This window comes from Pelecanus crispus, chromosome 1 (assembly GCF_030463565.1).
Source record: "Pelecanus crispus isolate bPelCri1 chromosome 1, bPelCri1.pri, whole genome shotgun sequence".
In the NCBI taxonomy this organism is placed as follows: domain Eukaryota; kingdom Metazoa; phylum Chordata; class Aves; order Pelecaniformes; family Pelecanidae; genus Pelecanus; species Pelecanus crispus.
In genome coordinates this window covers 157,634,523-157,658,756 of record NC_134643.1, presented here as the reverse complement: position 1 = coordinate 157,658,756, position 24,234 = coordinate 157,634,523, and the positions used below count along the sequence as shown (strand labels likewise).

Here is a 24,234-nt window from a genome sequence, read left to right as displayed (position 1 = left end):
CAAAGAGAAGTACTCCACCATTAAAATGCTAGTAAATCCCATTCTTCTCACAAAGACACTTCAGCACATTATAGTGGTCATGTCACAGCCACAACTTCTGCAGGCACATCTTTTTCAGACAGTATCAGAAACTGTATAACTAAGGATGTAATGACATGACCTCTTTTCAGGCTAAGGAAAGAGGCTAACATCTGGTGTTATTTAAGCTACCCATCTGAAATTGTGGAGGCCAATAATTAAGACTTTAAACAAAACGTACAGAGAGTAGTTTTAGAATACCTATCTGCACAACCATGGGGATAATTCAAATTTTAGCTGAACCATACATTTGCTGTTCTCACACTTTACCACTCAGAGCAAAGCCCCAGGTACATACACTACCAATCCAACTACCTATTTAAGTCTCAAAAAGGGCATCCACAGCTCGTTCTTTAAGCACTTAAGCCTGAGATTCAGGTACACTTCACAGAGTTATAGCTCCTACCTGAAATCCTCTTTCTCGCTAATCAACAAAACTCCATCCTGCATCACACACTTTCATTTTTAGTATGAAAATAATGACTTAAAATTCATTCCTTTAGTTGAAACTCTTGAGAACTTGTGGATTAGAACTGAAACTACATATTAACGAGACAGAGTAATGAATAGCATAGAGATGACTGCTTAATAAGTTGCGTAGTTGAATAAATTACGAGTTCAGCTGACACTCACCTTTTTCGAGATTTCTAAATGAGAAGTTAGAGGGTCCATCTTGTGTTGAAGTAGGCAAGTTGTCTACCTTGCTGTCTAGAGGCTTCTGAGGAGTACTAGAACTTTTTGGTGGTCCAGAGACTTCCAGTTCTTTCTCCGCTGTGTTCTGAGACACTGGAATATGGTCTTCACTCTTTCTTGGAGGATTAAAGCTGAAGCCAAAGAGAGAACCAGTGGCTGAAGTATTTCCAAACGTGAATGTCTTTGACTTTTCATTACTAAAAATGCTCTTGACAGATTCAGATCCAAATACAAACTTTGGAGGAGAAACCACTGTTTTTGTTGGTGTTTCAGAAGTGTTTGACACCTCTGTGACCTCTACAGTTACATCAGAAGTATCATCACCATGGCTGAGGTCGGTTCTTTCTCTGGTAGTTTCTTCTAATACAGCTACAGCATTTTTACCACACGGAGATTCCTTCGGCGTATTGGCACGAGAAGAAAGAGGTGTTATCAGTGTGTCTCTCTCTTGGGCATGCTTTGCTTCATCAAAAATTTGCTTGAATGAGTCTGCAACATCTTGGAGCTTGAATCGCACAGCTAGAAGCTCTACTTTCCTTTCCCCATCTGCAAAGTCACATGCAGTCCACACCCATGCTCTATCGGATCCTTTCATTTGTTGCATATTCATATCTGGTGTTATTCTATGATTGGCACAGAGTTTTAGTACCTGGTCCCTTCTCATTACTATACGGACTTGTTTGTTGTCATAGTTCTGTAATATCTTGATATCCCCAATACCTCTCTCTTTCCACTGATTAGCATCTTTGTCATATCTGTAGAGCTTAGCTCTGTGGCTGAAAACAACTTGCTCATTTTCCTCACCACTGGTCACTTCTACGAGGTCAGGCAGAGGTACCACAGGTTCGAAGTACTGCCCATCTCTCTCTTCTTCTTGAGTAACATCAGAATCTTCATCTGTACCTACTGATGTTCTACTCTGGTTCTGTTTGGCAGGAGATTTGGACGGGCTCAAGGCAGACTTAAAGCTGAAACTAAAACCTGTGGTAGACTCTCCAAATCTAAACAGATTTTTCCTTACAGGGCTACTTGCAAGAGGTGATGCATATACAGAACTACTTACACTATCATCCAATGCTTCTTCACGCAAGTCATAGTTATCCCATTCCAGAGTAGGCCCAGTACTTTCAGCATGCGGCTTTATAACCGCATCAGAGGTACTGCTGGCACCAGCAGAGTTTACATTTTCCTCTTCTGACAGTTTAGTTTTGTCATCTGTCAGAAATGTTTTGAGATCTTTTAAGCCACACTTCATTTCTTCTGCTTTCTGTATAAGTTGAGCTGTCCTACCTGTATCAACAAGTTTATGGGGTGTCTGCAGTGGTATATCTAGTAGTAGCCTCTGACATTCTTCAAACTTTTGTTTGAACTCCTCAGCCTGCTCTGGTGTCTTAAATTTTGCCGCCAGCTGTTCCAACTTTGCATCACCATCAGAGAAGTCATTGGCCATCCACATCCATGCTTTGTCTGAGCCAGACAGCTGTTTCAAGTTCATTGTTGTTGTTATCCAGTGATTTGCACACACCTTCAGTACCTGCTCACGCCGCATTAATATTCTTACTTTGCCATTAACTTCATTTTTAAGAATCTTCAGGTTGCCCACCCCACGTTCTTTCCACTGGCTTGTTTCTGGATCAAACCTGAACAGCTTTACTCTTTGGGAGTATAACACTTTCTCATCTTCCTCTCCTGTAAATGGTTCTACTTTTTCAGGCATCTGAACTATAGGTTCAAAATGGATATCATCACTGTCCTCTGTCTTATACACATCATCATCCTTCTCGCCAAGGTCAGCAGATGTGTTTGCTTTGTGATCTATTTTAGAATCCTGTGAAGAAAACAAAGGCTTTTCATGTGCAGATGAAAAGCTGAAGTTAGGGTCTTTTTTGCCAAACTGAAAGCCTTCCCCGTGAGTACTTTTTGCAAGCTCGGCAAAAGTCAAAGTGCTGCTATTTTGCCCGAAAACAAAGTCACCTTTCTCCGTTTTTGCTGATTCTTGAAACGTGAATGAAATTCCGCTATCTGAAGACTGTTCCTTTTTGACATTTTCATCAATGCTTTTTAAGCTGCCAGGTGTACACTCTTTGGATGGCTCATCTTTCTTAGCGGTATTTTTACTAGGCTCCTGTATCCCAAATTTAAATCTGGCTGTAGGCACTGGCATTGAAAAGCTAAATCCTTCCTTTGCAGACTTTGTTTCAGTATCAGAAGGAATTGGAAATATAAAAGATGGTGTCTTGCCTTCCTCAGCATGACCAAGCTTAAAGGACTTTTCTAAGAAATCACACTTAAAGACTGTTCCCGACTGTCCTCCATCAGGTTCAGATAATTTACTTTTCGTGACAGAAGTAAGAGTTGATGAAGCATCACCAGCAGACTTACCAGATAGATTCGGTATTTGGCAGGCTACACAGGCTGGTGAAGAGCCTTCATTCCTCACAAGACAAACACTACAATCCCACTGCCCTTCCTTTTTAGCAAAAAGCCGTTCAAATCCATTTTTCTGTGGCTTACTTGCATCAGCAATGGGAGCAGGGGATGCCTGAACAATAGGAGTAGGCACATTTGGTTGACTTTGTGAGTTAGGATTCTGACAAGAACAACAGTTAACATCTTTTGCTTCATTTCGGACTAGGCATACAGAGCAGTCCCACTGACCTTCTTTTTTAGAAAAAGCAGTTCCCAAGTCATTTTGAATAGCCTTTGGAGCAATTGTTTGGCCACATTTAAAGGAAGTTTGTTGACCAGATACCGCTGTATTAGTTTTGTTTGGATTCTGGCAGGCAACACACTTGGAGGCAGTGGGTTCGTTTCTTACTAAACAGACACTGCAGTCCCATTGACCTTCCTTTTTAGCAAAAGCAGATCCAAATTTGTCCTGCACAGTGCTACCACTGGCTTTGAAACTTGCAGCAGAGTCAGCTAATGGGGTGGCATGTGTTTCCCACATATCTGGATTTGGACTTTGACATGATACACAATTCTTTGCAACTGCTTCATTTGGAACTAAACATACTTTACACTCCCACTGATCCTTCTTCAAGAGATGCTGCCCAAACTCACCAGAACAGGTTTGTGCGGCTTCCTTTCCAAATGAAAAAGTGGTAGGGCCAGACACAGTTGATGAAGCTGTAAGGCTGCTTTTGCTATCAGATTCACTGCTCACCCCATCTTTCGGAAACTGAAAGCCAAAGTTCAGGGTCCCAGAAGAGGATCTGCTAGGCTCCTTGGTGTCTCGATTTGTTGTTTCTCTTGCAGTCCCACTACTCTGAGTCATGGATGTGTCAACATTTGATCCCAAGGTTTTTAAAATATTCTGTGCCTCCTCAAACTTACTTTTGAAAAGCACTGCTTCCTCAGGTGTTTTAAATCTAATAGCAAGCTGTTCTGGTTTTGGCAGCTCATCTGCATAATCTAAAGCGTGCCATACAAATGACCTATCAGATCCAGCATTTGGAGTTAATTTCATATCAGTATTTATGTAGTGATTAGCACAGATTTTCAGCACTTGGTCCCGTCTCATTAAGAGACGAAATTTGCCAGATACTTTATGTTTCAGTATTTTCACATTTCCAATACCCCTTTCTTTCCATTCTTTCGATTCAGCATCAAAACGAAAGAGCTTGGCTCTGTTGCAGAAGAATTCTTCTTCATCTTCCTCACCTGTCTTTACTTCAATCTTGTCAGGCAGTGGCACCACAGGATCAAAATGAGGACCATCATCATCCTCATCTCCACCATGGGTGCTTCCTCCCTCTGTTTCATGACTTCTATTGGCCAAATCCGAATTTGAAGTCATAAATACAGGCTTGCTTGGTTCTTGGACGCTAAACATATCACTCTTCTCAAAACCCAGGTTTTTGTGTGCATTTTGTGCCATGTTTTCTCTAAAAGACATGTCTGAAATATGTTTATTGCCAAAATTGAAGACATTTCTTTGATTATTTGTGTGATCATTAACTGGTTTTTGTTCAATGTATCTATCATCCTGTGAAGGTTTATCAGATGTCAGAAGACCCAAGAGGCTTTCACTGCTATTAAAAGCTGCATTAGCAGGCTGTGTTGCAACTTGAAGAGAAGAAAAGGTAAAGTCTCCATCATTAGATTTGAAGTTAGTGTTGAATTTAAAAGTTGTTGGCTGACTTGACTGTGCTGGTGTTGGCAGAGATGTTTTTGATCCGTCTGCTGTTCCTGGCTGTCCAAATTTAGGTTTCGAAAATTCCATCACTTTTGATTCCGCGGGCTTTAAAGTCGGTGGTGCAACTGAAGGCTTTGTGAAATAGCCTGGTTCAGGCAATGGTGGATTTGTGCTTGCCTGTGGAACACTGTAATTGTAGTAATCATCACACGTACGAGGAGAAATGAGTCCAGGAGCAGGAGAATCAAAACGCAGAGGTGCGCCGTATATTTCTTGGGAAAACATACAAGCAGAAGTGTTTTGCAGAGGTGGTGTATGCATTGGTTGTTGATAAGCATATATATGTTGCTGAGGTGTAAGTCGGTTCATACTATAGACAGGAGCCTAAAGAAAAAGCAGGAGACAATTGCTTTGCTTATTATGGTAACATAGAAGACAAAGTCTTAACATGCTGAAGCCTACATAACATACACTCTTAAGAGCAGTGCATACCTTCATATGAGTTTAAATCTAAACTTATTTTACCTTAAAACTGAGCAGTTTAAATCTTGAAGGGCATCTCAAAACAAGGACTGAAAAAGGGGCACAAGATGAGAAGGTTTTTTTATGAAAAAAGCTTTGAAAATCCTATTCTCTTTTGCCATCTACTTGGCAGGGGGTGGGGGTGTGAAATTAAGTGCTATCACACGTACCCTGCAGGGGACATGTACTAACACATTACAGACATATTTTGCTGGCTTTTCCACCCAAACCCCACATCCCAAAAATTAGGTAGAAAGTTAAATTATCAGTTTATCCCTAGCAGTCCAAGTTTACCAAATTCTACATAAGGAACTGCAATTACATCCAACTACATATAGAATCAAAAGCAGTCATTTTCAGCAGATCATTGGAAGTAGCTTAGGTAGATAGATTTGTTCTCACCTTCGTTGGTGTTACATTGGTTGCGGCAGTTCTGAGAAGATACTGAGAGTTATAGGCAGGTGACTGGCTGTAGTAAACAGATGGGCCAGTGGTAGCAACTAAAAAGGAACAGCAGGAAAACAGTTTATACTTGATTTTTTTGTTGTTGTTTTGAATGGACTCTTCCCAGGCATCAGTTTTTACTTGTGAATCATTAAAACATTTCTGCAATATTTCCAAAAGTCTTACTTGGTTTAGCTAAGCATTTAGATAAAGATTCAGCAGCAACTTACCTGTTAATGGAGCTTCATGAAGGTTTTGTGCTCTCTGATAACTCTCTGACATTGTATCTGTTGGATAGCTTTCAGCAGGCCACCGATGAGATGATGCATTTGAGTTGGAATTATTAAGTTTCATTTCTTGCATTTCATTCTGTCAAGACAGTATGCCAACCAAGAGTATAAGTATGTATTACACATGTATTTGTAGAAGAAAACATAAGGAACAGTCCCTACCCTTTTGCTATTTAAAAGCACATTCAAGCTCAGAAAACAAAAATAAAGAGGTATCTGCCAGAATCATCCAAGATCTGCCCATGCAGTACAAAGTACTAAGACTGTGTTCTAAAGCCAGAAGTTAAAAACAGAGCCAAGTGGGCAAGAACCAAGCTGATGAAAGCAGAACTCTTTCTGCATACAGTCCTTAGAAGGGTTGCCTCTGCACCCCTGCCCAAGTCCCAAATAAGAGGTTTTAAGCAAAAAGTTTTACTCTTGCACTCATTTTAGACAGATGTTTACAGAAGATGATTCCACTGATTTAAGCAGTAGTCTAGGAACAGTAAGTTAGCCTGTGCTATTATCACTAAGTCCTTACCATAACTAAAAGGCCAACTGTTCTTCACTGAGCAGAGTGACAAAATTGTTTACCTTTAAAGCTTCCACTTGCTGACAGATCATTTGAAGTATAGATTTGTGATCTTCTGCCCACTGAGGAGGAGTTTTAGGAGAAAACTAGAAAAAAAAGTTAATTGAATTTTACAAATTTTTATTCAAACGTAACAATTCCCTGAAAGAACAGCTGGTTAATATACCTTGTAGCTCTTAGTTGGTGAAAGAGAGAACTTGGTTGGTGACGGAGTGGAATGTTTCATCTCTGAATCTACAGCTCGTGACAGACCATTTCTGAAGGCAGGACTTCCCTCTTCATCATTCTCACCAAGTTCCTGGATCACTGTATCTAGCATTTCCCTCACAGTTTCAATAGACACCGGCAGCTAGAAAGTTATTTGAAACATGAGTCATGATTGCAATTCTCCCTCAGAACAAGACAGACTACATTCAAAATCCTGGCTGAACAATTCACAAGGCTTTCGTTACACAAATACTCGTTTTTTTCAGCAAAGCTCTAATCTGTTAAGATTAATGTAAGAAAACAATTCATACAAACATTAAATCTATTTTTTTCAAATTATTGACCTTCTTAAAAAGATAGCGGGAAGACCTATTTTTTTATATTAAAGCTTTCATCCACAGAGTAGTCAGAATATTGCATGATCTGGTAGGTTACAGAAGTTACCCAGAGTTTATCAACCCACTGGTGTTAAGCAGGTTATTTGACTTGAGCAAAGAAATGAGTTTAACTTGCCTTAATGCAAAGCTTGGTGTAAAAAAGCTAACATAAATGCAAACAGTTTCACTTTGAAACAGTAACCAAAGCATCTCTTGAAACAAGTTTTTAAAGCAAGAATTACTTACTTTCTCAGTTACTGACACATCTGAGGAGCTTTCCTCAATGATCTTCATTAGATAATACTTGCTTTTAAGAAGATAGTTTTTGTGTTCTTCTTGTTCTTCTGGCAGCATGGCATCATTTTCAATCTCTTCTGCCTTTCTCTGGAAGATCTAGAGAACAGGACACAGATTAATTAAGATCAGTCAGAAGGCAACTGAATAAAGCAAAGCATGTTGGGGTAATGCAATTTATAAACTTACCATGGCGAGATTCCAGTATGAAACCACATTCTCAATAGCTGCAAATGCTAATAAAGCATCATCAGTTTTGCCATCAACTGCATCCAACATCGCAAATGCTATATGTGCCTCTTCTTCGTACGCTGCAACCTGAAAGACCTACAAAGACAGGTATGGGTTGTCTTTCACTAACAGTGGAATGACACATCCATTATTATTTTTCTTCCTATAATACGGGGAAAATACTTTTGAAAGAAAGTTGGTACGAAGGGTGTTCAGGGCCTTTCAATCGTATACACAGTTTTAAAGGTAAGAATAAAGTTGTAAGGAGAGATTTTTTTCCCCTTTTATCATACAACAATACTACCAAATCGCATTATTAACAGTTTTATAGTAATAACAACATGAGTTGTACAATGCAGAGAGAAATCCCACAACTACGTAAGTTTCTGACATAGACACTCTCTTACTTCAACGTTGGCTTAGTCAAGCTGTACCTGAATGTCTACACTATGGAAGTGTTTGAAGAGAGGATCAGTAGGTTCAGGAATACTCCTCTTCTTTTTGATAGCTTCCAGCATAGGCAAAACTTTCTTCCAGTAGTAGACGCTACGTCCAACGTATTCCTTCTGGTCATAGAAGGAGTTAAGGCTAATGCCCTGGTGAAGAAAAGGGAATAGAAGCACATGTTATTTCAAAAAAATTTAAGTCAAAATGCTATTCAATACATATCCTTCTCCTGTTTTCTCGAAAAGTTCCAAGAGTGCTTCTCTGACACCTGAGATAAACCTTGGGGGATTTATTTCAAGAGCTAAAGTAACATACACGTAGAAAATAACACTACAGTTTAAGACAGAGTACTTTATAGGGTGACTAGAGCAACTAATTCGTCCAACAAAATACACAACAGTTCTCAATAATACATTCTCATCTGATTTCCTACCACCCCCCCCTGCCCCTGCCCCCCCCCATTTATAGTTTGGAAAAATAAGAGAGAAAAACACCTCAGCTTCTACATATTTAAAAATAATCTCAGCTTACTGTTTTTTGCAGGCTTTTTGCCCAGTGTATAATTAAGGCAGGTTGAAGGCCGTGCTTCTCCAGTGTTCGCAGAGTACTTATTCCATGCTGTACGATAAGCCTCAGTTTTGCTGCTGTTCCTGGTCTGAATATCAGAAGAAACATTCGTTGATTAGTGAACAGATAAAAAATAGGGTATACATGTCATTTGCTTGATGAATATAGCCCACAGTTTTAGTCCTAACTGCCTCTAGTTTAGAAATGCATTGTTAGAAATTAAAATCTTTAGAAATCTTTCAAGTGTATCAAGTCCTTACTACAACAAAGCTTCAAAGTCCAAAATACATCAGAAAAAAAATTTAATTTTACAAGAATCTATTGGGACCAATCCAAGCTGCTGTAGCAGAAGCTGCCTAAAGGCTTGGTCAAACATTTCCAAACTGAAAAAAAGCCTTACATTGTTTTTCTCTGAACAAGAGTACGAACGGCATCCCACCAGGATCTTTGCTTTTCGGTATAGAGCTGTTTGCACACCGGTAGTGGTAAGAATTGAGGCTGATGTACACGGTAGTGAGAATTAAACTTCTCTTGCAATTGTAAGTTGCTAGTGAATACCACCCCAAGCAGAAATACCTGTTTTTGTAAAAATGAATAAATAAAAGGTGTATTAAATACCAAAAAACTTAAGTTGTATAGTACATTTAAGAACTTGGAAAGTTTACTTACTTCAAGGTCCAATAGGCAAATGGATTCAGGAGCATCTGTCTCAAGCCTCGATGTTTCTTGGGGCAAGTGAAAAATCTGTTTTAACCATTTGCGCACTGGAGGTAAGACTGACATAGAGTTCCACTGCAAGCCAAGCCACACAAGGTGCTGGAGACTGCCATTGTGCATTCGAACAGCACCTATGCAAAAACAAAGTTGGATGCAGATGTCAACTTCCTACAAGTCAGCAAGACTTGTATCTGATCAAAGATGGGTTTCACATTTCACTCTGTCAGAGCAGCCAAAGATACTTGGCAGACCAATGAGGATCAAGATTCCAACTTTTACTTATGAAAGATTTTACAAACTTCAAATTAGCCAAACATATCAAGTAGATGGTTCATCTGAGTGCTCAAGCCATCAACCCCTTCAGCTTCTCAGGGGGTGACTCTCAGATTTCCTTTCACTTCCATCCTCACCATATTCAGTCCAATAAGTGACTATTTTTAGCAAACCTATTTACTTCTCCAAAATCTTTAACGAATTATTCAAGAAGCACTTCTTTACTTTGCAGTGAAGTCTAAGTCTTGCCTAGGACATTAGGGTGGCTTGGGCAGCTATTCCAGGTATTTGTCTTCTGTTGCAATATGAAGTATTTGTAGAACAGCTTCTGGTACAGAAAGGTGTGTTGAGTTTCAGAAAGTAACACCTCTTACCAATATCATATTTATTAAGTTCCACTTGCACTGGTGCTTGTGTAGTGACATTTCCAATATCATCCGTGCCAATAAAAGATCTCTCTCTAGAAGCTCCACTCTCAAACAGGCTATCGAACAATGTAAACAAACCACTCTTGTTTGCAAAAGACTCCACAATCTCTTTAAAGAAGTCTTGCTTGCCATGGCTTAAGTTCAGCAGCATATGACCTAGAAAACAAAAGGTGTCACTTCACATAAAGCAGTGAACATAAAGAAATTAACACCTGATACATTGGACTGTTCTTGCTACTGAAGGCTGGGTGGGAATCAGGATTTCCCCTTACGAAACCTACAGATTGTTAAGTTATGCTTTCCCTGTAATTAGGTCAGTGTTCCAGCACATCGGCTTTCCAAGCTTTTAGTGTCAACAATCCCAAGGCATTTGTAATTCCAGTTCTTTGGGAAAACAAAGCCAACTACTTATTACTATTCTAGGGGCATAACAATTGTCCTTAAAATAAGTAGCTGTAATACAATACTTATCAAAATCCATCCTGAAACAATTGAACCTGATGTCTAATGGGTTCGTTTGTTTTCTTCTAGGCCCTGCAAGAGTTCACAGACTGAAAAAACGTCTATACTTAGAAGCAAAAAGAGCAAAGCTGGTGAACAAGAGGATGGAAAGGACAGGGAAACAGCAACATTTTCTTTTCCTCTTGAGTCTAACAATATTTGCACAATAGTATCAGCAAGCAGAAACCATTTCCAGTAGATTAAGAGACCATAAAAGTTAGATTTTTATCTTAGTGTGCTGGAGAGGCAAACAGAAAACCAGACACTCTTGAAAAAAGAGAATGTGTTCTACTAGCATGCTGAAGAAGAGGAAAAAAAAATTCAGGTGTCAGGATCAAACTACTGTTTTCTTTTACATGTGTAGTCAGAATCTAGAACATTTTATTGCATAGTGAAATGTTAACATTATATTTCAAGATAACAAATGTGTTCTTTAACAAATCACTTAGCTCTTAAAGTAACTATGTGTAACACTAAAATGGAACTATGTAGCTATTCTTATTACCAGACTGGCTTTTTCGATCACAGGCCAACATTTCTAGCACATCTTGTCCAGTCTGATCCCCCTTTATTAGCTTTGACTTTGGTTTAGAAACCTGGTGAAGGAAGGAGAGGATTGTTACAGCTTTTTCACAATAAGAGCAGATCATTTAGTCTTACAAATTAGGAAACAAGCTTCTTTTTAGCATTAGAAAACTACAGGACAAAAAAAATAGTAATTCATTCTGAAGGTACTATGGCACATATCCCAGGGGGTGGTGGGGTGGGGATGTGTGGAACCCACCCCAAACACACAAAACCCCGAGGTGAGCAGTTATAGCTATTGCAAGTAACATTATTATTATTGCAAGTAACATGTTCACAACAGCAAGTAATACCTAAATGCAAGCAGTAGCATAAAAAGGACAATCAATTTTACTTCATAAGGCAAAGAATTAAGCTTGATTTTTTAGTTCTGCTGTCTACACAACAAGTATATAGGATCTATTCAGTTAATCCCCCTTCCCTCCCTATAGCAATAAGCCTAATACTTAACATACATGTTCAGCTGTATTGCAGAAAACGGAATATACTGTAGGAAAAAAACTCTCTAGCCTTTAAGAATTGGGTTACTCTGACAAGGTAAACAGCTGAAGATACACTTCTACCTATTCATGTCATCTGAAACCTTTTAAAGAATTGTGAAAGAGTAAGGTTTGGTGAGTGAGGAGGGAGTCTTTCCTTAGGCACCCAAACACTAATTCATCTCAGGAATACAGGAGTTCAACACATTTACAGCAAGAACATTTCAAGAACTGCATCAACTAAAGGCATAAACTGAAAAAATACTTACCTGGAAACTTATCAGATAACACAGTGCTGCTAGTTCACACACAACTCTCCACTGTGCCTCATTGTGTTGGGCCATTTTCAGTAGCAAAGTTCCAGCATGCATGTATAGCTGTCCTTTCATTTCCACAAAAGTACGAGACAACTCATCAGCCCCATTCACATACGGTTTCACTGACTGAAGCACACGATCAAAACTAAAACGTAGAGAAGACTCAGTCTAAACAGAGTCCTGGTGAAAGCTATAGCAGATGGCTTTGGTTGATGTTATTTAACTGTGAATCAAGTAACTTCATGAGTCAATGGTTAGTACTGTCTCTGTTGCTTAAACCTTAGTTGCACTAGAAAGTACAATAATAATCTCAAACTCCCAAAGCTCTCTACTTAGTTTATCAAAGTAAAACATATTAATTACTACCCAGATATTTACAGTCTTTTTCAGCACATCTTTGCACAGCTGCTTTCAAAACTATTCTCCCAAACCACATGGATAAACTTGTTCACTACTGCAGATTTAGAGACATGCAGGAGGCACCAGTCACTCTGCTCTTCCCTTTCCTTCATTCATCAGAAAGGCCCAAAATACAGCTAGACGGGTTCTTCAAAAACAGAAGGTACTGTAGAAATCTGAGTAGCTGTATGCTAGTACACAACCCCCACTCAGGAGAGGCTTTCCAGAAAACAGTTAAAACACTCTTTCAGTTACCTGACAAAACCATAATGGCTGTTAGCATTGCCATGATCTGCAAGTGCTTCAGATGTAATCACCTTGAAAGGCTCTAATAAAATGGCAGCAGAAAACCCAAGATGGTTTTGGTCAATGTTGGAGGACAAAAAGAAAATAAAACATACTTGGGCGTTAAGTATTCCTCATTCATTGTCTGTACTGCTTCAAATACTCATTCAAGATTAACAGACTGAAGAATATTGTTTTACCAAACACAATATAACAGCCATTGCATAATTGAGGAACAAAAGTAAATCAATAAAAGCCAGTAAGGGAGGGAAGATAACAGCAAGAAAGGAACACAGATTCTAATCAATACGTTGACTACTAACATGGTTTTGTACTACTCCAAGGTGTGCCACAGATGGTATGCCTTGAAGTCAGCTGGCTTAGCTGGCCCTGTAACACCACCAGTGTTCCCTGAAGGAGAGTGTTCTTACTACAAGCAGCTTCATCCTTCCCCATTATACTACATACCTAAAGTTCCTAATTATTCCATTATGTGTTGTGTTAGTTTAGAACAAAATGACCAGGACAAGAGGTGGTTTGGGGTTTTTTTTCTTAATTGCCTGGGAAATCTGGATTAATCAATTGCTGAAGTACAGACCAACATTCTCTTACTGAAGGGAAAGAAGGTACAAAGTTAATTGACCCAAGATACCAGTGAATCTTCTCCATGGCTGTGTGCTGACTATTCAAACACGGCTTGCATCTCAGTGAAAAGACAGCTTGGGGTTCAAACCCAGTAAGAACCATTCTTAGTGGCTAGTACAGAGAATCACCTCTCCCATCCACAAACAAGCAGTGAAATCAAAGCTTGGCAGACGTTCTGTGACCCAGAAAAAAAAAAAAGAACAATTCTCAGAGATTTTCTTTTTTACTACAGGAAAGTTAAAACAGTACCTTTCAAGTGCCTCTCTGCATTCCTGAACATCTCTAGAAGAAAGTGTCATTTTGACAAAGCTGGAATAGGCCAGCAGATGATCTTTCTTGATAGCTCTCCAGTTATTTTTATCAGACTCCAAGTCTTGTAAAGATTCCAGATATTCCTAAAGAAGAAAGTTCATCACAGGATAAGGAACAGTCATTCTTCCATGAAGGCAAGGGCAGTACTTCTCCAAAACATATTAGTAGCATTTACTGTATAATCCAGTTTCACAGGTGAGACCTTAACATATTCTTCAGCAGCAAAGTTCCATGGAAACTATTTGCCTGAGCAATTTTATCACTAATGGAACTGCTGTATCTAACTCTGCTTTTGAAGTTAGAAACTCAATAGCTCTATAAGGCTTAATTTTAGGGAGAAAATTCCAATTAAAAAAACCAAGAAGTATTTTGTTATTCCACTGGTTTCAGTAGACTTGCATTTGAAGGAGTTAAATCACTTGAGAAATAGCTGTCAGAGTAATGACACTAAGAGAAACAGACCAGTTAAAAAGATATGGAAGACTATCACAGGATCAAAATACGATTAAACACCTCAAATGTCTCTACAACACAGGAACACCATTCCAAGCTTGACTGCAAAGGTATTTTCTTCTCTGCCTCCTGACAATGGAGCACAGCATCTCTTAATCTATTATTTGAACGGTAGAGCGCAACTAGTCTGATGTTTATGTAGACATCATCTGGTCTTGCATAAAGTTCTGCTTGAATCAAGTCAAAAAGCTGATTCCATCCACCTTCACCTTCGCAATCCAATAACTGCTCCTGTTGAACATGAAGGCAACATGTTAATATTTCATTTCCCACGAGTCTTTTCAGCAACTACAGTACCAACAGTTTTCTTTCCTCCACTACGTAGACAACGTTACTCAAACTACACTACTCTTAATAGCTTTCAGGTATTACATAAAGTTTGATGAAATACTCAAATATTTAAAAATGGAGATAACTATCATAGAAGAAAATCCTCAGAAGAATTTGCCTCTTACCAACGTTAAGTAATGCTTGTCAAACCATTGGGTTCAATGACAGCATACCCTGCCATAGACTACCTTGATTAAAAAAAAATCAGACATCTTAAGACTTCAATGTGGTTGCTGCCTAGCTACACAAAATTAATATACCTGTGCAAAAGTGAGATTGCATGACTGAAAGCATTTACACAGTATTTGAGAATTACAGCATTTCTCACATTCTGCAGAGTTGATCATAGTAGAGATCTAAAAACAAAAAAGCAGTGTAGAGCAAGAAAGCCTGAGTTCACAGGCCTGCTACCTTCCTGCCAGTGGCACAATAGGAAGATCAAGTAGTGCTAGTGCCTATCTAGTCTTAACTTCTCAGTTGTGATAACTAACAGAGTTTCTCCGCATTTTTGAAGAGGATTAACCTTGAAACATTAAAAAGGGTATGAAAGCCTGCAGCTTTCTTGAAAGCTAGACAAAAATGTCAGACTGCAAAGAAAGTAATACCTAACAGACTTAATATTAAAGATTCTAAAATAATTTAGCCAGGAAGAGTTTTGCATGAGGTGACATACAAAAAGCACTCCAGTCAGATGCTGAAAGTTTCTTTAAGCCACAAAACAGAGGTAATTTGGAATTTACCTTCAACCTGTAAACAGCAGGACTCCCAGGGAAGAGCTTAGCAGCTCTCTCAACCCAGTATTTTGCTCTTCCATCAGTAACGTCGTTATTGCATAGTAACTCTGCAATCTTCAATACAAGATCTTTCTGTGTTGGGTTCAACTCCACGGAACGCTAGTTTTCACCATGCACACACAGGAGTTAAAAAAAAGTAACTTGATCTTATGATCCATATAGACCAGGAAAGAAAGTTATCCCCCCACAAACAGACCCAGCGATTCAAATTAGTTAGATCTATCAATACAGAATATATTAAGAAAAGCCTTTCTAAATGCCACCAATAGTTTACAGCACCCAGATACAATTGCTGGAATTCAGAAGAGCATGAGAGAAATAATGCAAAAGCCAGCTCCTCTGCATCTACCACTAGCTGCTGCTATACACAAGCAGTAGGACTATAAGGACCTCTAGTCTAGCCAGATGTGGACACTTTCAAAAACATAGTTAAGACACACAGTTTCTTAAACGAAGAATGATAGCACTTCACAGAGCTGTGTTGGCAACCAGACTTCTGAGCACATCATCTCCCTCCCCAAAACCAGAAAAAAGACATTCCGATTGGGAATGACATTTATATGCTTGCTGAATCAAAACTAGATTTACCCCTCCCTTCTGCCCCCACCCCGTCCAAAACCAACCAAAGAAAAAACCCCACTAGGCCTACAGTCTTCTAGTAGCAACTAGATTCCTGTTGTCATCACAGTCCACATTAAGGAATTCTACAACAGTCACAGATCCTTAGTCCAAAAGGCAGCGTATGACACAAGAAGAATTTAACAGGACACAGCAACACAGATCAAGTCCAAAACAAAAACCAAAGAATCAGCTTAAAAATATACTACTGAAGCAAGTGATATCAGTGAAGAATCTCCTCTGCAGGGCTTCATATGCTTTCCATTGTCAAATGTGTATAAATAATACAGTTTTTCCAGGAACACGTTTTCTTCTAGGGGTTTGAGAATGTCCAGCACAACAGGATTCTAAAAGTCCATTTACAAAGGAATAAAGCAGAACATTAGGAGTCAGTGTAGTACTTACCTTGTAACACCCAAAAGCTTTTTCTGTGTTATCCTCAGCTTCATAAATTTGTCCAAGAAATCTGTGTGCTTTGGGATCTCTCTCTTGTACGCTGAGGTATGTAGATATATACCTATGGAAGGGAAAAAAAGTCAGTTGCTTGACCAATATTTTTCAATAATAGTCCCTCCCTTGACCTATAGCGATAGCTGAATCTGCCATACAGGAAGTATAGACATATTTTGTTCTAGGTACCTTGTCTGGACCTTAAAGTAGGAAGCAACATTGGTTTACATGTACAGATGCTACTTACTTGCCAGCAAGTATTTCCGTTTATTAAAAAAAAGCAGTGGATCACAGAAACAGTAAAAACTACACAATACAATGGAGAAAAAAAAAAAGCCATTTCAATCAGATAAGTTTTTCAGTAACACATAACTACTTTTAAGTTGTTGTTTTGTAAAGATTTAAATAGTACTTAATACCCACATTTACTGCTACCTTGAAACAGCATGGTATTGATCTTTGTTTCTCTGGTCTACCTCATATTCCTTTAGCTTTTCTCTTACACTTTAGAGAACAGAAAAACAAACATACATCAACATGGTTACCTTTTAGCAAGCTCATATTCTTTTATTTCAAAATACAGCTTAGCAAAGAGGAATCCTTTCATCGATTTCTGAAGGAGAAAAAAACATAACAAACATTCTTTAGATGTACGGTACTTTTAAAATAATTCAATAGGGTGAGCCTTCTTTTCAGCAATGCAGAATACTTTTAAATGACTGAATTTGACAACTAGTTAGCTCAAATCCGCTCCTTGTATTTAAGGGTTTGTTTTTGGAAGATGTAGGATTAAGAATGAAAAGATTAAGTTTTTCATGTAATTAGCAAAGACTACTAGGCAAAAAAAAGCAAGCAACAAGCCCTTATACACGTTGCATTTCATAAACACTTCTGATTAAAGAGAGTGGAAGAATGGGGTCAGCTACATGTAATCTCTTTTGTTGCAGTGTAGCAAAGAAAAAACAAAAAATCCTACAAACCAAGAGAGATCTGTCATTTAGCCCTGCTGTAGCATACTGTCATCAGACACTACTGCTTAAATATACTTGAGGAAAAAGCAATTTCTACCTAAGTCATTCTCAGTTTGGGTAAGAAATGTATTTATGCAGGAGTTTATTTCTGATGTTGTCAGCCTAAGACAAATAGAACATACACACTCTATAGGTGAAAGGTAAAACATCTCCGAAGGTGCTTTTTTGGGGTAGAACAAGGAAGCAACAAAGGCAAAACAAAAACAAACACACAGAGAGCAGCCAGAGTGCAAGATGGCAGAAGCATGGACAGGAGGAAAAGAGTGAAAGGAATGAACTAAAGAACTAAGTCACAAGCAAAAACCTCAAGGTAGAAGTAAACCAGACAGAAATTTAAAGCCTGAGCTCCAGGTATCAGTTCAAAAGCAGATTTTGCTAGTGAACCAAAAAATACTGGAACTAGTTACATCTGTGATTCCAAACAAGTGTGTACATTTTCAATCCACTTGAATTATTAGTCTTCCTCCCTCTCGCACCCCTGCTATTCATGCAAAATTTTAAGTGGTTTAGAACGAAACCAGGCCTTCTAAGATACTTCAAGTTTTCAGTCTGTATTTTTGAAGTATGTTGTAAAAAGGAAACACTGAAATACGTCAGAGTGGAGTCACACTTGGCGCCTCCTTTTAAACACGGATGAAGAGAGACCTCAAAATAAATGCTTTGCAGCCTTACGAGCACCCCCCCCAATCAACACAACAAGAAAACCAGTAACTATTTCCACCATTGACTGTGCTATACAATTAGTTGTAAGCATTACTTTAGGGGGGAAAAAAAAACCCCAACCCAAAACAAAAACACAACTAAATATGCATCAGTTGGCCTTAAGCACAGCAGAAGGAATTTTTTTGTTGTTGAATTCAATAGGAATATCAAAACAATTCAAGAACATCTCTGATTCTGGCAGTGATGTACTTGACATTGTCTGGTCTAAACAGCACTTAAGTGAATTAAAGTCACAGGACAACTTTGTTGCTCTTGGGAAAGGTACAAATGACGATGATGTACACAGGCCCTGCAGAAAAGCCCTACTGCATAATGGTGAACGTGGATGTATTCACGCTATACAACACACTGCTGAGTATTCTACCTCTGCAATAAAAATCAATTCAGAGCAGCAGAACAGGATCTTTCAGGATTAAACAGCTCCCATGAATTGCATCAGACTGCTCACTGTGACCTGTATATCATTTTCCACATATAATGGAAAGGTAACCAATCATGCAGAGTTCCTCATTCTTCTGTCCAGTATAAAAATATATATGTATAACTAAAATACAGTAGGAAAAGTATTTTCTCCCAGTTCTCCCTTTCTTAATACTATTATTTCACAAAGCAGTCGTACAGACAATATTATTAATCACACAGCACATAAAAGACAACTGAAAGTCTCTCACGTATTCCCTATTTGAGTTCCTTATTCTTCTAAAGAAAAAACGAAACTCGGGAACTACACTGTCACAACACTGAGGAATGCTGCACTTCCACTTAGGGAGCTGGTGGGCCCTTTAAAGCTACACTAAGGCTGACCGGGTGCAAAAGGCAGGCGCACAGCTCTGGCAAACCACTGCTCCGGGTTAGGGAAAGCACCTCCAGCAAGCCAGACCCCGTGCCCTCCCTCGCAGCAGCTTCCCCTACCTCACTCGATTTGAAGAAACCCGGAGTAAACCCGGCCTCAGAAATACTCCTAGGGACACCGCAACCCCCTTTTCCTCTTTCCGCCAGGACGAGGACGGGCAGAGCAGACCGAGCCCTGGCACCGCAGCGCCCGACGCGGGGCGGGGGGCCGCAGTACGGGCAGAAAGCGGCCGGGCCCCCCGCCCCGGGCCTCGCCCGTGCGGGCAGGAGCGGCAGCCAGGCCTCGGGCCGGGCGGCAGGCGGCCGCCCCTCAGGAAGCGAGGCAAGGCCGCCGCTGCCGCCCCCCGCCGGCCGCCCCTCAGGCCCGGCGCCGCGCGGGGCGGGAAGGGACCCCAGGGCGGGCCGCACCGAGCCAGGGCCGGGCGGGCAGGGCGGGCCGGGCGGCCGCCAGCAGCCGCAACGCCCCCGCCGGTACCGGCGCAGGCGGGAAGGGAAGGGCAAGGCCGCCGGCAGCGCTCACCTCTCTCGGGGAAGGCGCGGCGGCCTGCACGGAGGCGACGTACCGCTCCACTTCGGGCTTCGTGCGCCTCATCATGGCGCCGCGGCGGGAGCCGCGCCCGGCCTCCCTCCCGGCGGAGCGCCTTCCCCGCCGGCCTCCGGAGGGGAAAGAGGGGGGCGAGGAGGAAGCGACGGCGGGAGGCGGCGGGCGCCGCCCGTTACGCAAGTTCCCGCGCAACCGTGCAGAGCGCCCGGCCCCCGCGAGCGCGCAAGGGCCGCCCCGCGCCCTCCCCCCGCGCCCGGCCGCTTCCTGCACCCGGGGGCGGGGCCGCGGCCGGCACCGGGCGCTGCGCCTGCGCCTGCGCCAGCCCCGCGCGTGCGCCCCGGGGCGGGAAGCGGCGGCGGGGGCCGCGGCGGCCTCGGGGGCCGCCCTCAGGGGCCGGTGGCGGTGGCGGTGGCGGTGGCGGGCGGGGGGCGCAGGCCTCCCTCCTCCGCCGGCTCGGGGCCGGGCCGGCCAGGCGATGGCAGAGCCTCTCCTCGCCCCCCCGCGAGGCCGCTGGCCCTGGGCTAGGGCTGCCGAGCCGCCTGGCGCGGCCGGGCGAGGGGAGCGAGGCCGGGGAAGGGCACGGCTTAACCGCTGCCGGCCTCCGCGGGAAGGCGGGCCGCCTCGGCTTCCATCCCGTTGTAATTTTAAGGGGCGACCGGTCGTTGCTCTGTTGTTACGAGACCAGCTTCCATTCGTGCGTGGGCCTTGGCTGTCACAGAAACGCCTCGCGTGTGTGGAGCCGTGCGTTAGTATTTTCTCACCTAAAACTGTACCTTGTGGCTCACCACAATTATCGATTTAATCCATAAGCATGGGCCTTAATCGCTGAGACCCGGTGTGTCGTGGTTTAGCCCCAGCCAGCAGCTAAGCACCACGCAGCCGCTCGCTCACTCCCCCTGCCCCGATGGGATGGGCGAGAGAATCAGAGGAGTAAGAGTGAGAAACACTCCTGGGTTGAGATAAGAACAGTTTAATCATTGAAATAAAATGAAATGGTAATGATAATAGTAACAGTATACTAATGATAATAATAATAACAATATACAAAGCAAGTGATGCACAGTGCAATTGCTCACCACCTGCCGACCGATACCCAGACAGTTCCCGAGCAGCGATCGCTGCTCCCTGGCCAACCCCCCCCAGTTTCTATACTGAGCATGACGTCATATGGTATGGAATAGCCCTTGGGTCAGTTTGGATCAACTATCCTGGGTGTGCCCCCTCCCAGTTTCTTGTGCCCCTGGCAGAGCATGGGAAGCTGAAAAGTCCTTGACTGGCATAAGCAGTACTCAGCAACAACTAAACCATCAGTGTGTTATCAACATTCTTCTCCTACTAAATCCAAAACACAGCACTGTGCCTGCTACTAGGAAGAAAATTAACTCTATCCCAGCTGAAACCAGGACACGGTGCTCTAGAAATGAGTCTCCAAATACTGTAGCAGCTTTGGTGAGAAACCTCATCGTAAAGGTACCGTGAATAGTGTAATTACATTCTTTGTTAACATCCTAAAGTGCAGCTGGGAACATGGATCAGAAGATGATGAGATCAGCAGCCCTCAAGAGAGGAGAAGTTTGCAAGTTGCAGCTGTAAGGGTTTGGTGGTGCCGGGCACTGGTGGTTGCCCCACGGTGTAATTCCCAGCTGGCAGCCTCAGATTCTGGTCGCTGGAATTGCCCATCTCGTCACTCCCCTGCCAGTTCAGGCACTTGGGTCAAAATGAGGCCATTGGGCTCTGTCTCTAGAGAAGTGTCATTAAAAATTTGTCTCAATCTGAAGCAACCCATTGACAGCCATACGATTCCTGCTACACCTAAAAAATACTGACATCCCCAAAGCTCTTACCATCTTTGCCAGCAAAGTAAAAAAACATAACCCAACTTGTTCCTGTAAGCAGACCAGCAGCATCCATGTAACACCCTGGCTGAAAGAATTAACCCTCTCTTTTATTATTTGCTCTATTAATGGTGACATTTACACATTGGATTTAATCCTCTAAGAAGAAAGAGGATCTTTTTTTCTCTCTACTTTTTTGAATGGTGTGTCTACAACTGGGGTTACCAAATAATTTATCAGCACCTGCCAGGCTAAGTAATAAAAGTCTTGGTGCTTAGTGCAGAGGAGAATGCTAAGAGTTGGCTCACTGGAGGGAATTTCTGCTCTTCAGTTGATGGGGAGGCATGGGAAATGGCCTTCATGCTGTCATGGTGCTGTCCCTGCAACCTGACCGTGCTCAGCTTGGCTCGCTGCCTATCTGCTGGAACAGAGCACAGGGCTTGCCGCTGCCAGTGGCAGAAAGGCTTTAGGCTCAGCTGCTTCTCCCTACAGCTACATCCGCTGGGATTTCTGAAGTGCTCCCTACTGTTAGTCTAAGCAGGAGCTTCAAAAGGAATCTCTCCTGCCCGTGCGTGACTGATCCCACTCAGCAGAAAGGGGCAAAGCTCCTGAGGTATCCATCCCCACATCCCAGGCTCACAGCCTTCTTTGAGAGACCTAGCAGGGGTCATGGGTAGAAAAACAATAATAAACACTGCCTCCTTCAGGGAAGTGTGTCCAGCTATGTAAAATATATATAGTACTGACAGGCCAGGAAGTGAGCTTCAACACCAAACCTGTAATTGCCTAGGCTGCCTAATAGCTGGCTTGCTCCCTGGCTCTGTTTTGCAAGTGCTTTTAATTAATCCTCTTCATAGCAATGTCCAGGGGTATTATTTCAACAATAGCTCGCTCCAAAGACAGCTCCCAAGACAGCAGTGTGGATTTGGGGAACTCGCCACTTCAGATAGGACTCCAATAATAATAAAAAAAAAAAATTCACCATGAGGGTGACTGAGCACTGGAACATACTGCCCACAAAGGTCTGGGAAATCTCCAAGAGAGCCTAGTTGCTTTCCCACCTTTCTCAAGCACTCATTTAAGAGAGGTGATACAAGGTTTAATAACATAGCCTTTATTGATGACACTGAAAAGCAGACGTTTTAAAGCAACTAATTTTTCATAAACAGGAAAGAAAATTTTACTTCCTATGATGTAATTACATAAAATCTGTTTAAGTCACTAATATAAAAAAAATTTAAAATGTTTGCGTACTTCGTAAGGTAGTACCATCAAGAAGTCCTAAGTAACAGTATTTTCTATAAGAAAGGGGAAAATAAAACAAATTTGCATAGACAGAAGTCAACAGTATAAAACAATTAAATGTATGTTATAAGGAATTCTGATGATTTGTGAGCTCAGTTCTTGAGGATGGCTAAAGCAATAGATCCTAGCAGGATCAAACCTTGTATATTTACACTCATAGGTGTAAAAGTAATATTGCCAGTTAACTGAAATACGCATTTTCAGTATTGTTCTGAAAATTAATGAAGTCTAGAAGCTATATTTTAAGCTCAGGTGTTCACATTTGAAATAAAATGCTTCTCGCATCCTGTATAATTATGGCAAAGTATGTTACCTTTTGAAAATACCTTGTATATAGTTTCTGCATAAAAATATGAAATAAAAAATAAAACGATATATATATATTTAATGGAACACTGTTATGTATGGTCCAGCAGAATAAGGCACAAAAAGGAAATAGAATGCAAAAGCATATATGAAAGTTAATGTGTTACTTTGAGTGGAATATAGCAAAATTCAAGTAGTTCTGAGTATGCTCATTTCTTGCAATAGGAATATATATTTTATATAGGTATTTCATGCTAAGCCTGATGTACAAAGATTCATCATATAAGCATAATCTATCAGAAGTAGGTTAATTGTACAGTGACTGTATTTAGAAATCTAATACTTTTCAAACCATCTGAAACAAGGCTCTTCTGATGAGATGACTTGGCCTGAAAACCAAGCGTGAATTTTTCCATGAGGCAAAGTATGTTCGTTTCTTGCCCAAGTCACTTGACTTGGGCAAGTTTTGCGTGCATGCTTTATTTGAATGTTAATACTTTCATTAATAGAAATGACGATACCTGCCCTTAAAGTTGGACACATTTGCACAGTTTGTTTTTGCAGGTATTCACAAGCAAATTTTCTGTCTCTCTAAATTTCCGCGGAGATTACTGGGCCACTTGCATCAGTTCAACTGCATTATCAGGGTCAGAAACCTTTCAGGTGAGCTGGTATTTAATTTAGTTTGGATGTATGGTAAGTTTATCAACCAATAAGCATATATGTACATGTACAGAGAACAGAGAATCTTAAGATATTTCAATTTGATAGAAGACATACATCACCATTTGCTGTCTGATTGCAGCCTCAAAGCGCCCCCTCCCCCCAAGTAATACATGTAAGATTTTTACAAAGGAAGGGGAGAGCAGATGAAGTCTTTACTTCCTTCCCAAAGTTTCAGCTAGTTTCTTCAGTCTTTTCTTCAGCTCTAGAGGAAACTTCTCGTAACACTTTTTGCAGACAGGCTTCATGTCAAACTCAACAAATTTATTCCTAAAACGACAAAGCAAACCCCAAAGTTTTAGTAGCAGGGATAATGAAAAAAAATTTTAAAAAGTATTCTATTAAACATGCACAGGCAAAAAATTACAATTGCAATGTATACATATATATGAAGTTACTTTCACAAGGTT

General features: G+C 41.2%; 2 protein-coding genes across 4 annotated transcripts in view; both read right to left on the bottom strand.

Moving 5' to 3' along the window:
• RGPD4 (RANBP2 like and GRIP domain containing 4) overlaps positions 1-19,703 on the bottom strand; it is a 34,186-nt gene extending 14,483 nt beyond the window's left edge. For both annotated transcript variants that reach the window (XM_075713565.1, XM_075713573.1), the window contains exons 1-20: positions 19,632-19,703; positions 17,051-17,118; positions 16,461-16,572; positions 15,384-15,536; positions 14,314-14,544; positions 13,738-13,883; positions 12,112-12,304; positions 11,284-11,374; positions 10,224-10,433; positions 9,529-9,707; positions 9,260-9,435; positions 8,824-8,947; positions 8,280-8,441; positions 7,804-7,941; positions 7,567-7,713; positions 6,903-7,085; positions 6,739-6,822; positions 6,106-6,244; positions 5,834-5,931; positions 712-5,293 (exon numbers count right to left, since the gene is read on the bottom strand). In XM_075713565.1, the coding sequence (XP_075569680.1) occupies positions 712-5,293; positions 5,834-5,931; positions 6,106-6,244; positions 6,739-6,822; positions 6,903-7,085; positions 7,567-7,713; positions 7,804-7,941; positions 8,280-8,441; positions 8,824-8,947; positions 9,260-9,435; positions 9,529-9,707; positions 10,224-10,433; positions 11,284-11,374; positions 12,112-12,304; positions 13,738-13,883; positions 14,314-14,544; positions 15,384-15,536; positions 16,461-16,572; positions 17,051-17,118; positions 19,632-19,703 (7,288 nt within the window). The remainder of the gene's footprint in view (positions 1-711; positions 5,294-5,833; positions 5,932-6,105; positions 6,245-6,738; positions 6,823-6,902; positions 7,086-7,566; positions 7,714-7,803; positions 7,942-8,279; positions 8,442-8,823; positions 8,948-9,259; positions 9,436-9,528; positions 9,708-10,223; positions 10,434-11,283; positions 11,375-12,111; positions 12,305-13,737; positions 13,884-14,313; positions 14,545-15,383; positions 15,537-16,460; positions 16,573-17,050; positions 17,119-19,631) is intronic.
• A 2,880-nt stretch (positions 19,704-22,583) lies between these two features.
• The window catches only part of LIMS1 (LIM zinc finger domain containing 1), a 35,268-nt gene continuing 33,617 nt past the window's right edge, over positions 22,584-24,234 (bottom strand). For both annotated transcript variants that reach the window (XM_009485480.2, XM_009485472.2), the window contains exon 10: positions 22,584-24,094. In XM_009485480.2, coding sequence (XP_009483755.1) covers positions 23,980-24,094 — 115 coding nt within the window. In that variant the 3' untranslated portion in view covers positions 22,584-23,979. The remainder of the gene's footprint in view (positions 24,095-24,234) is intronic.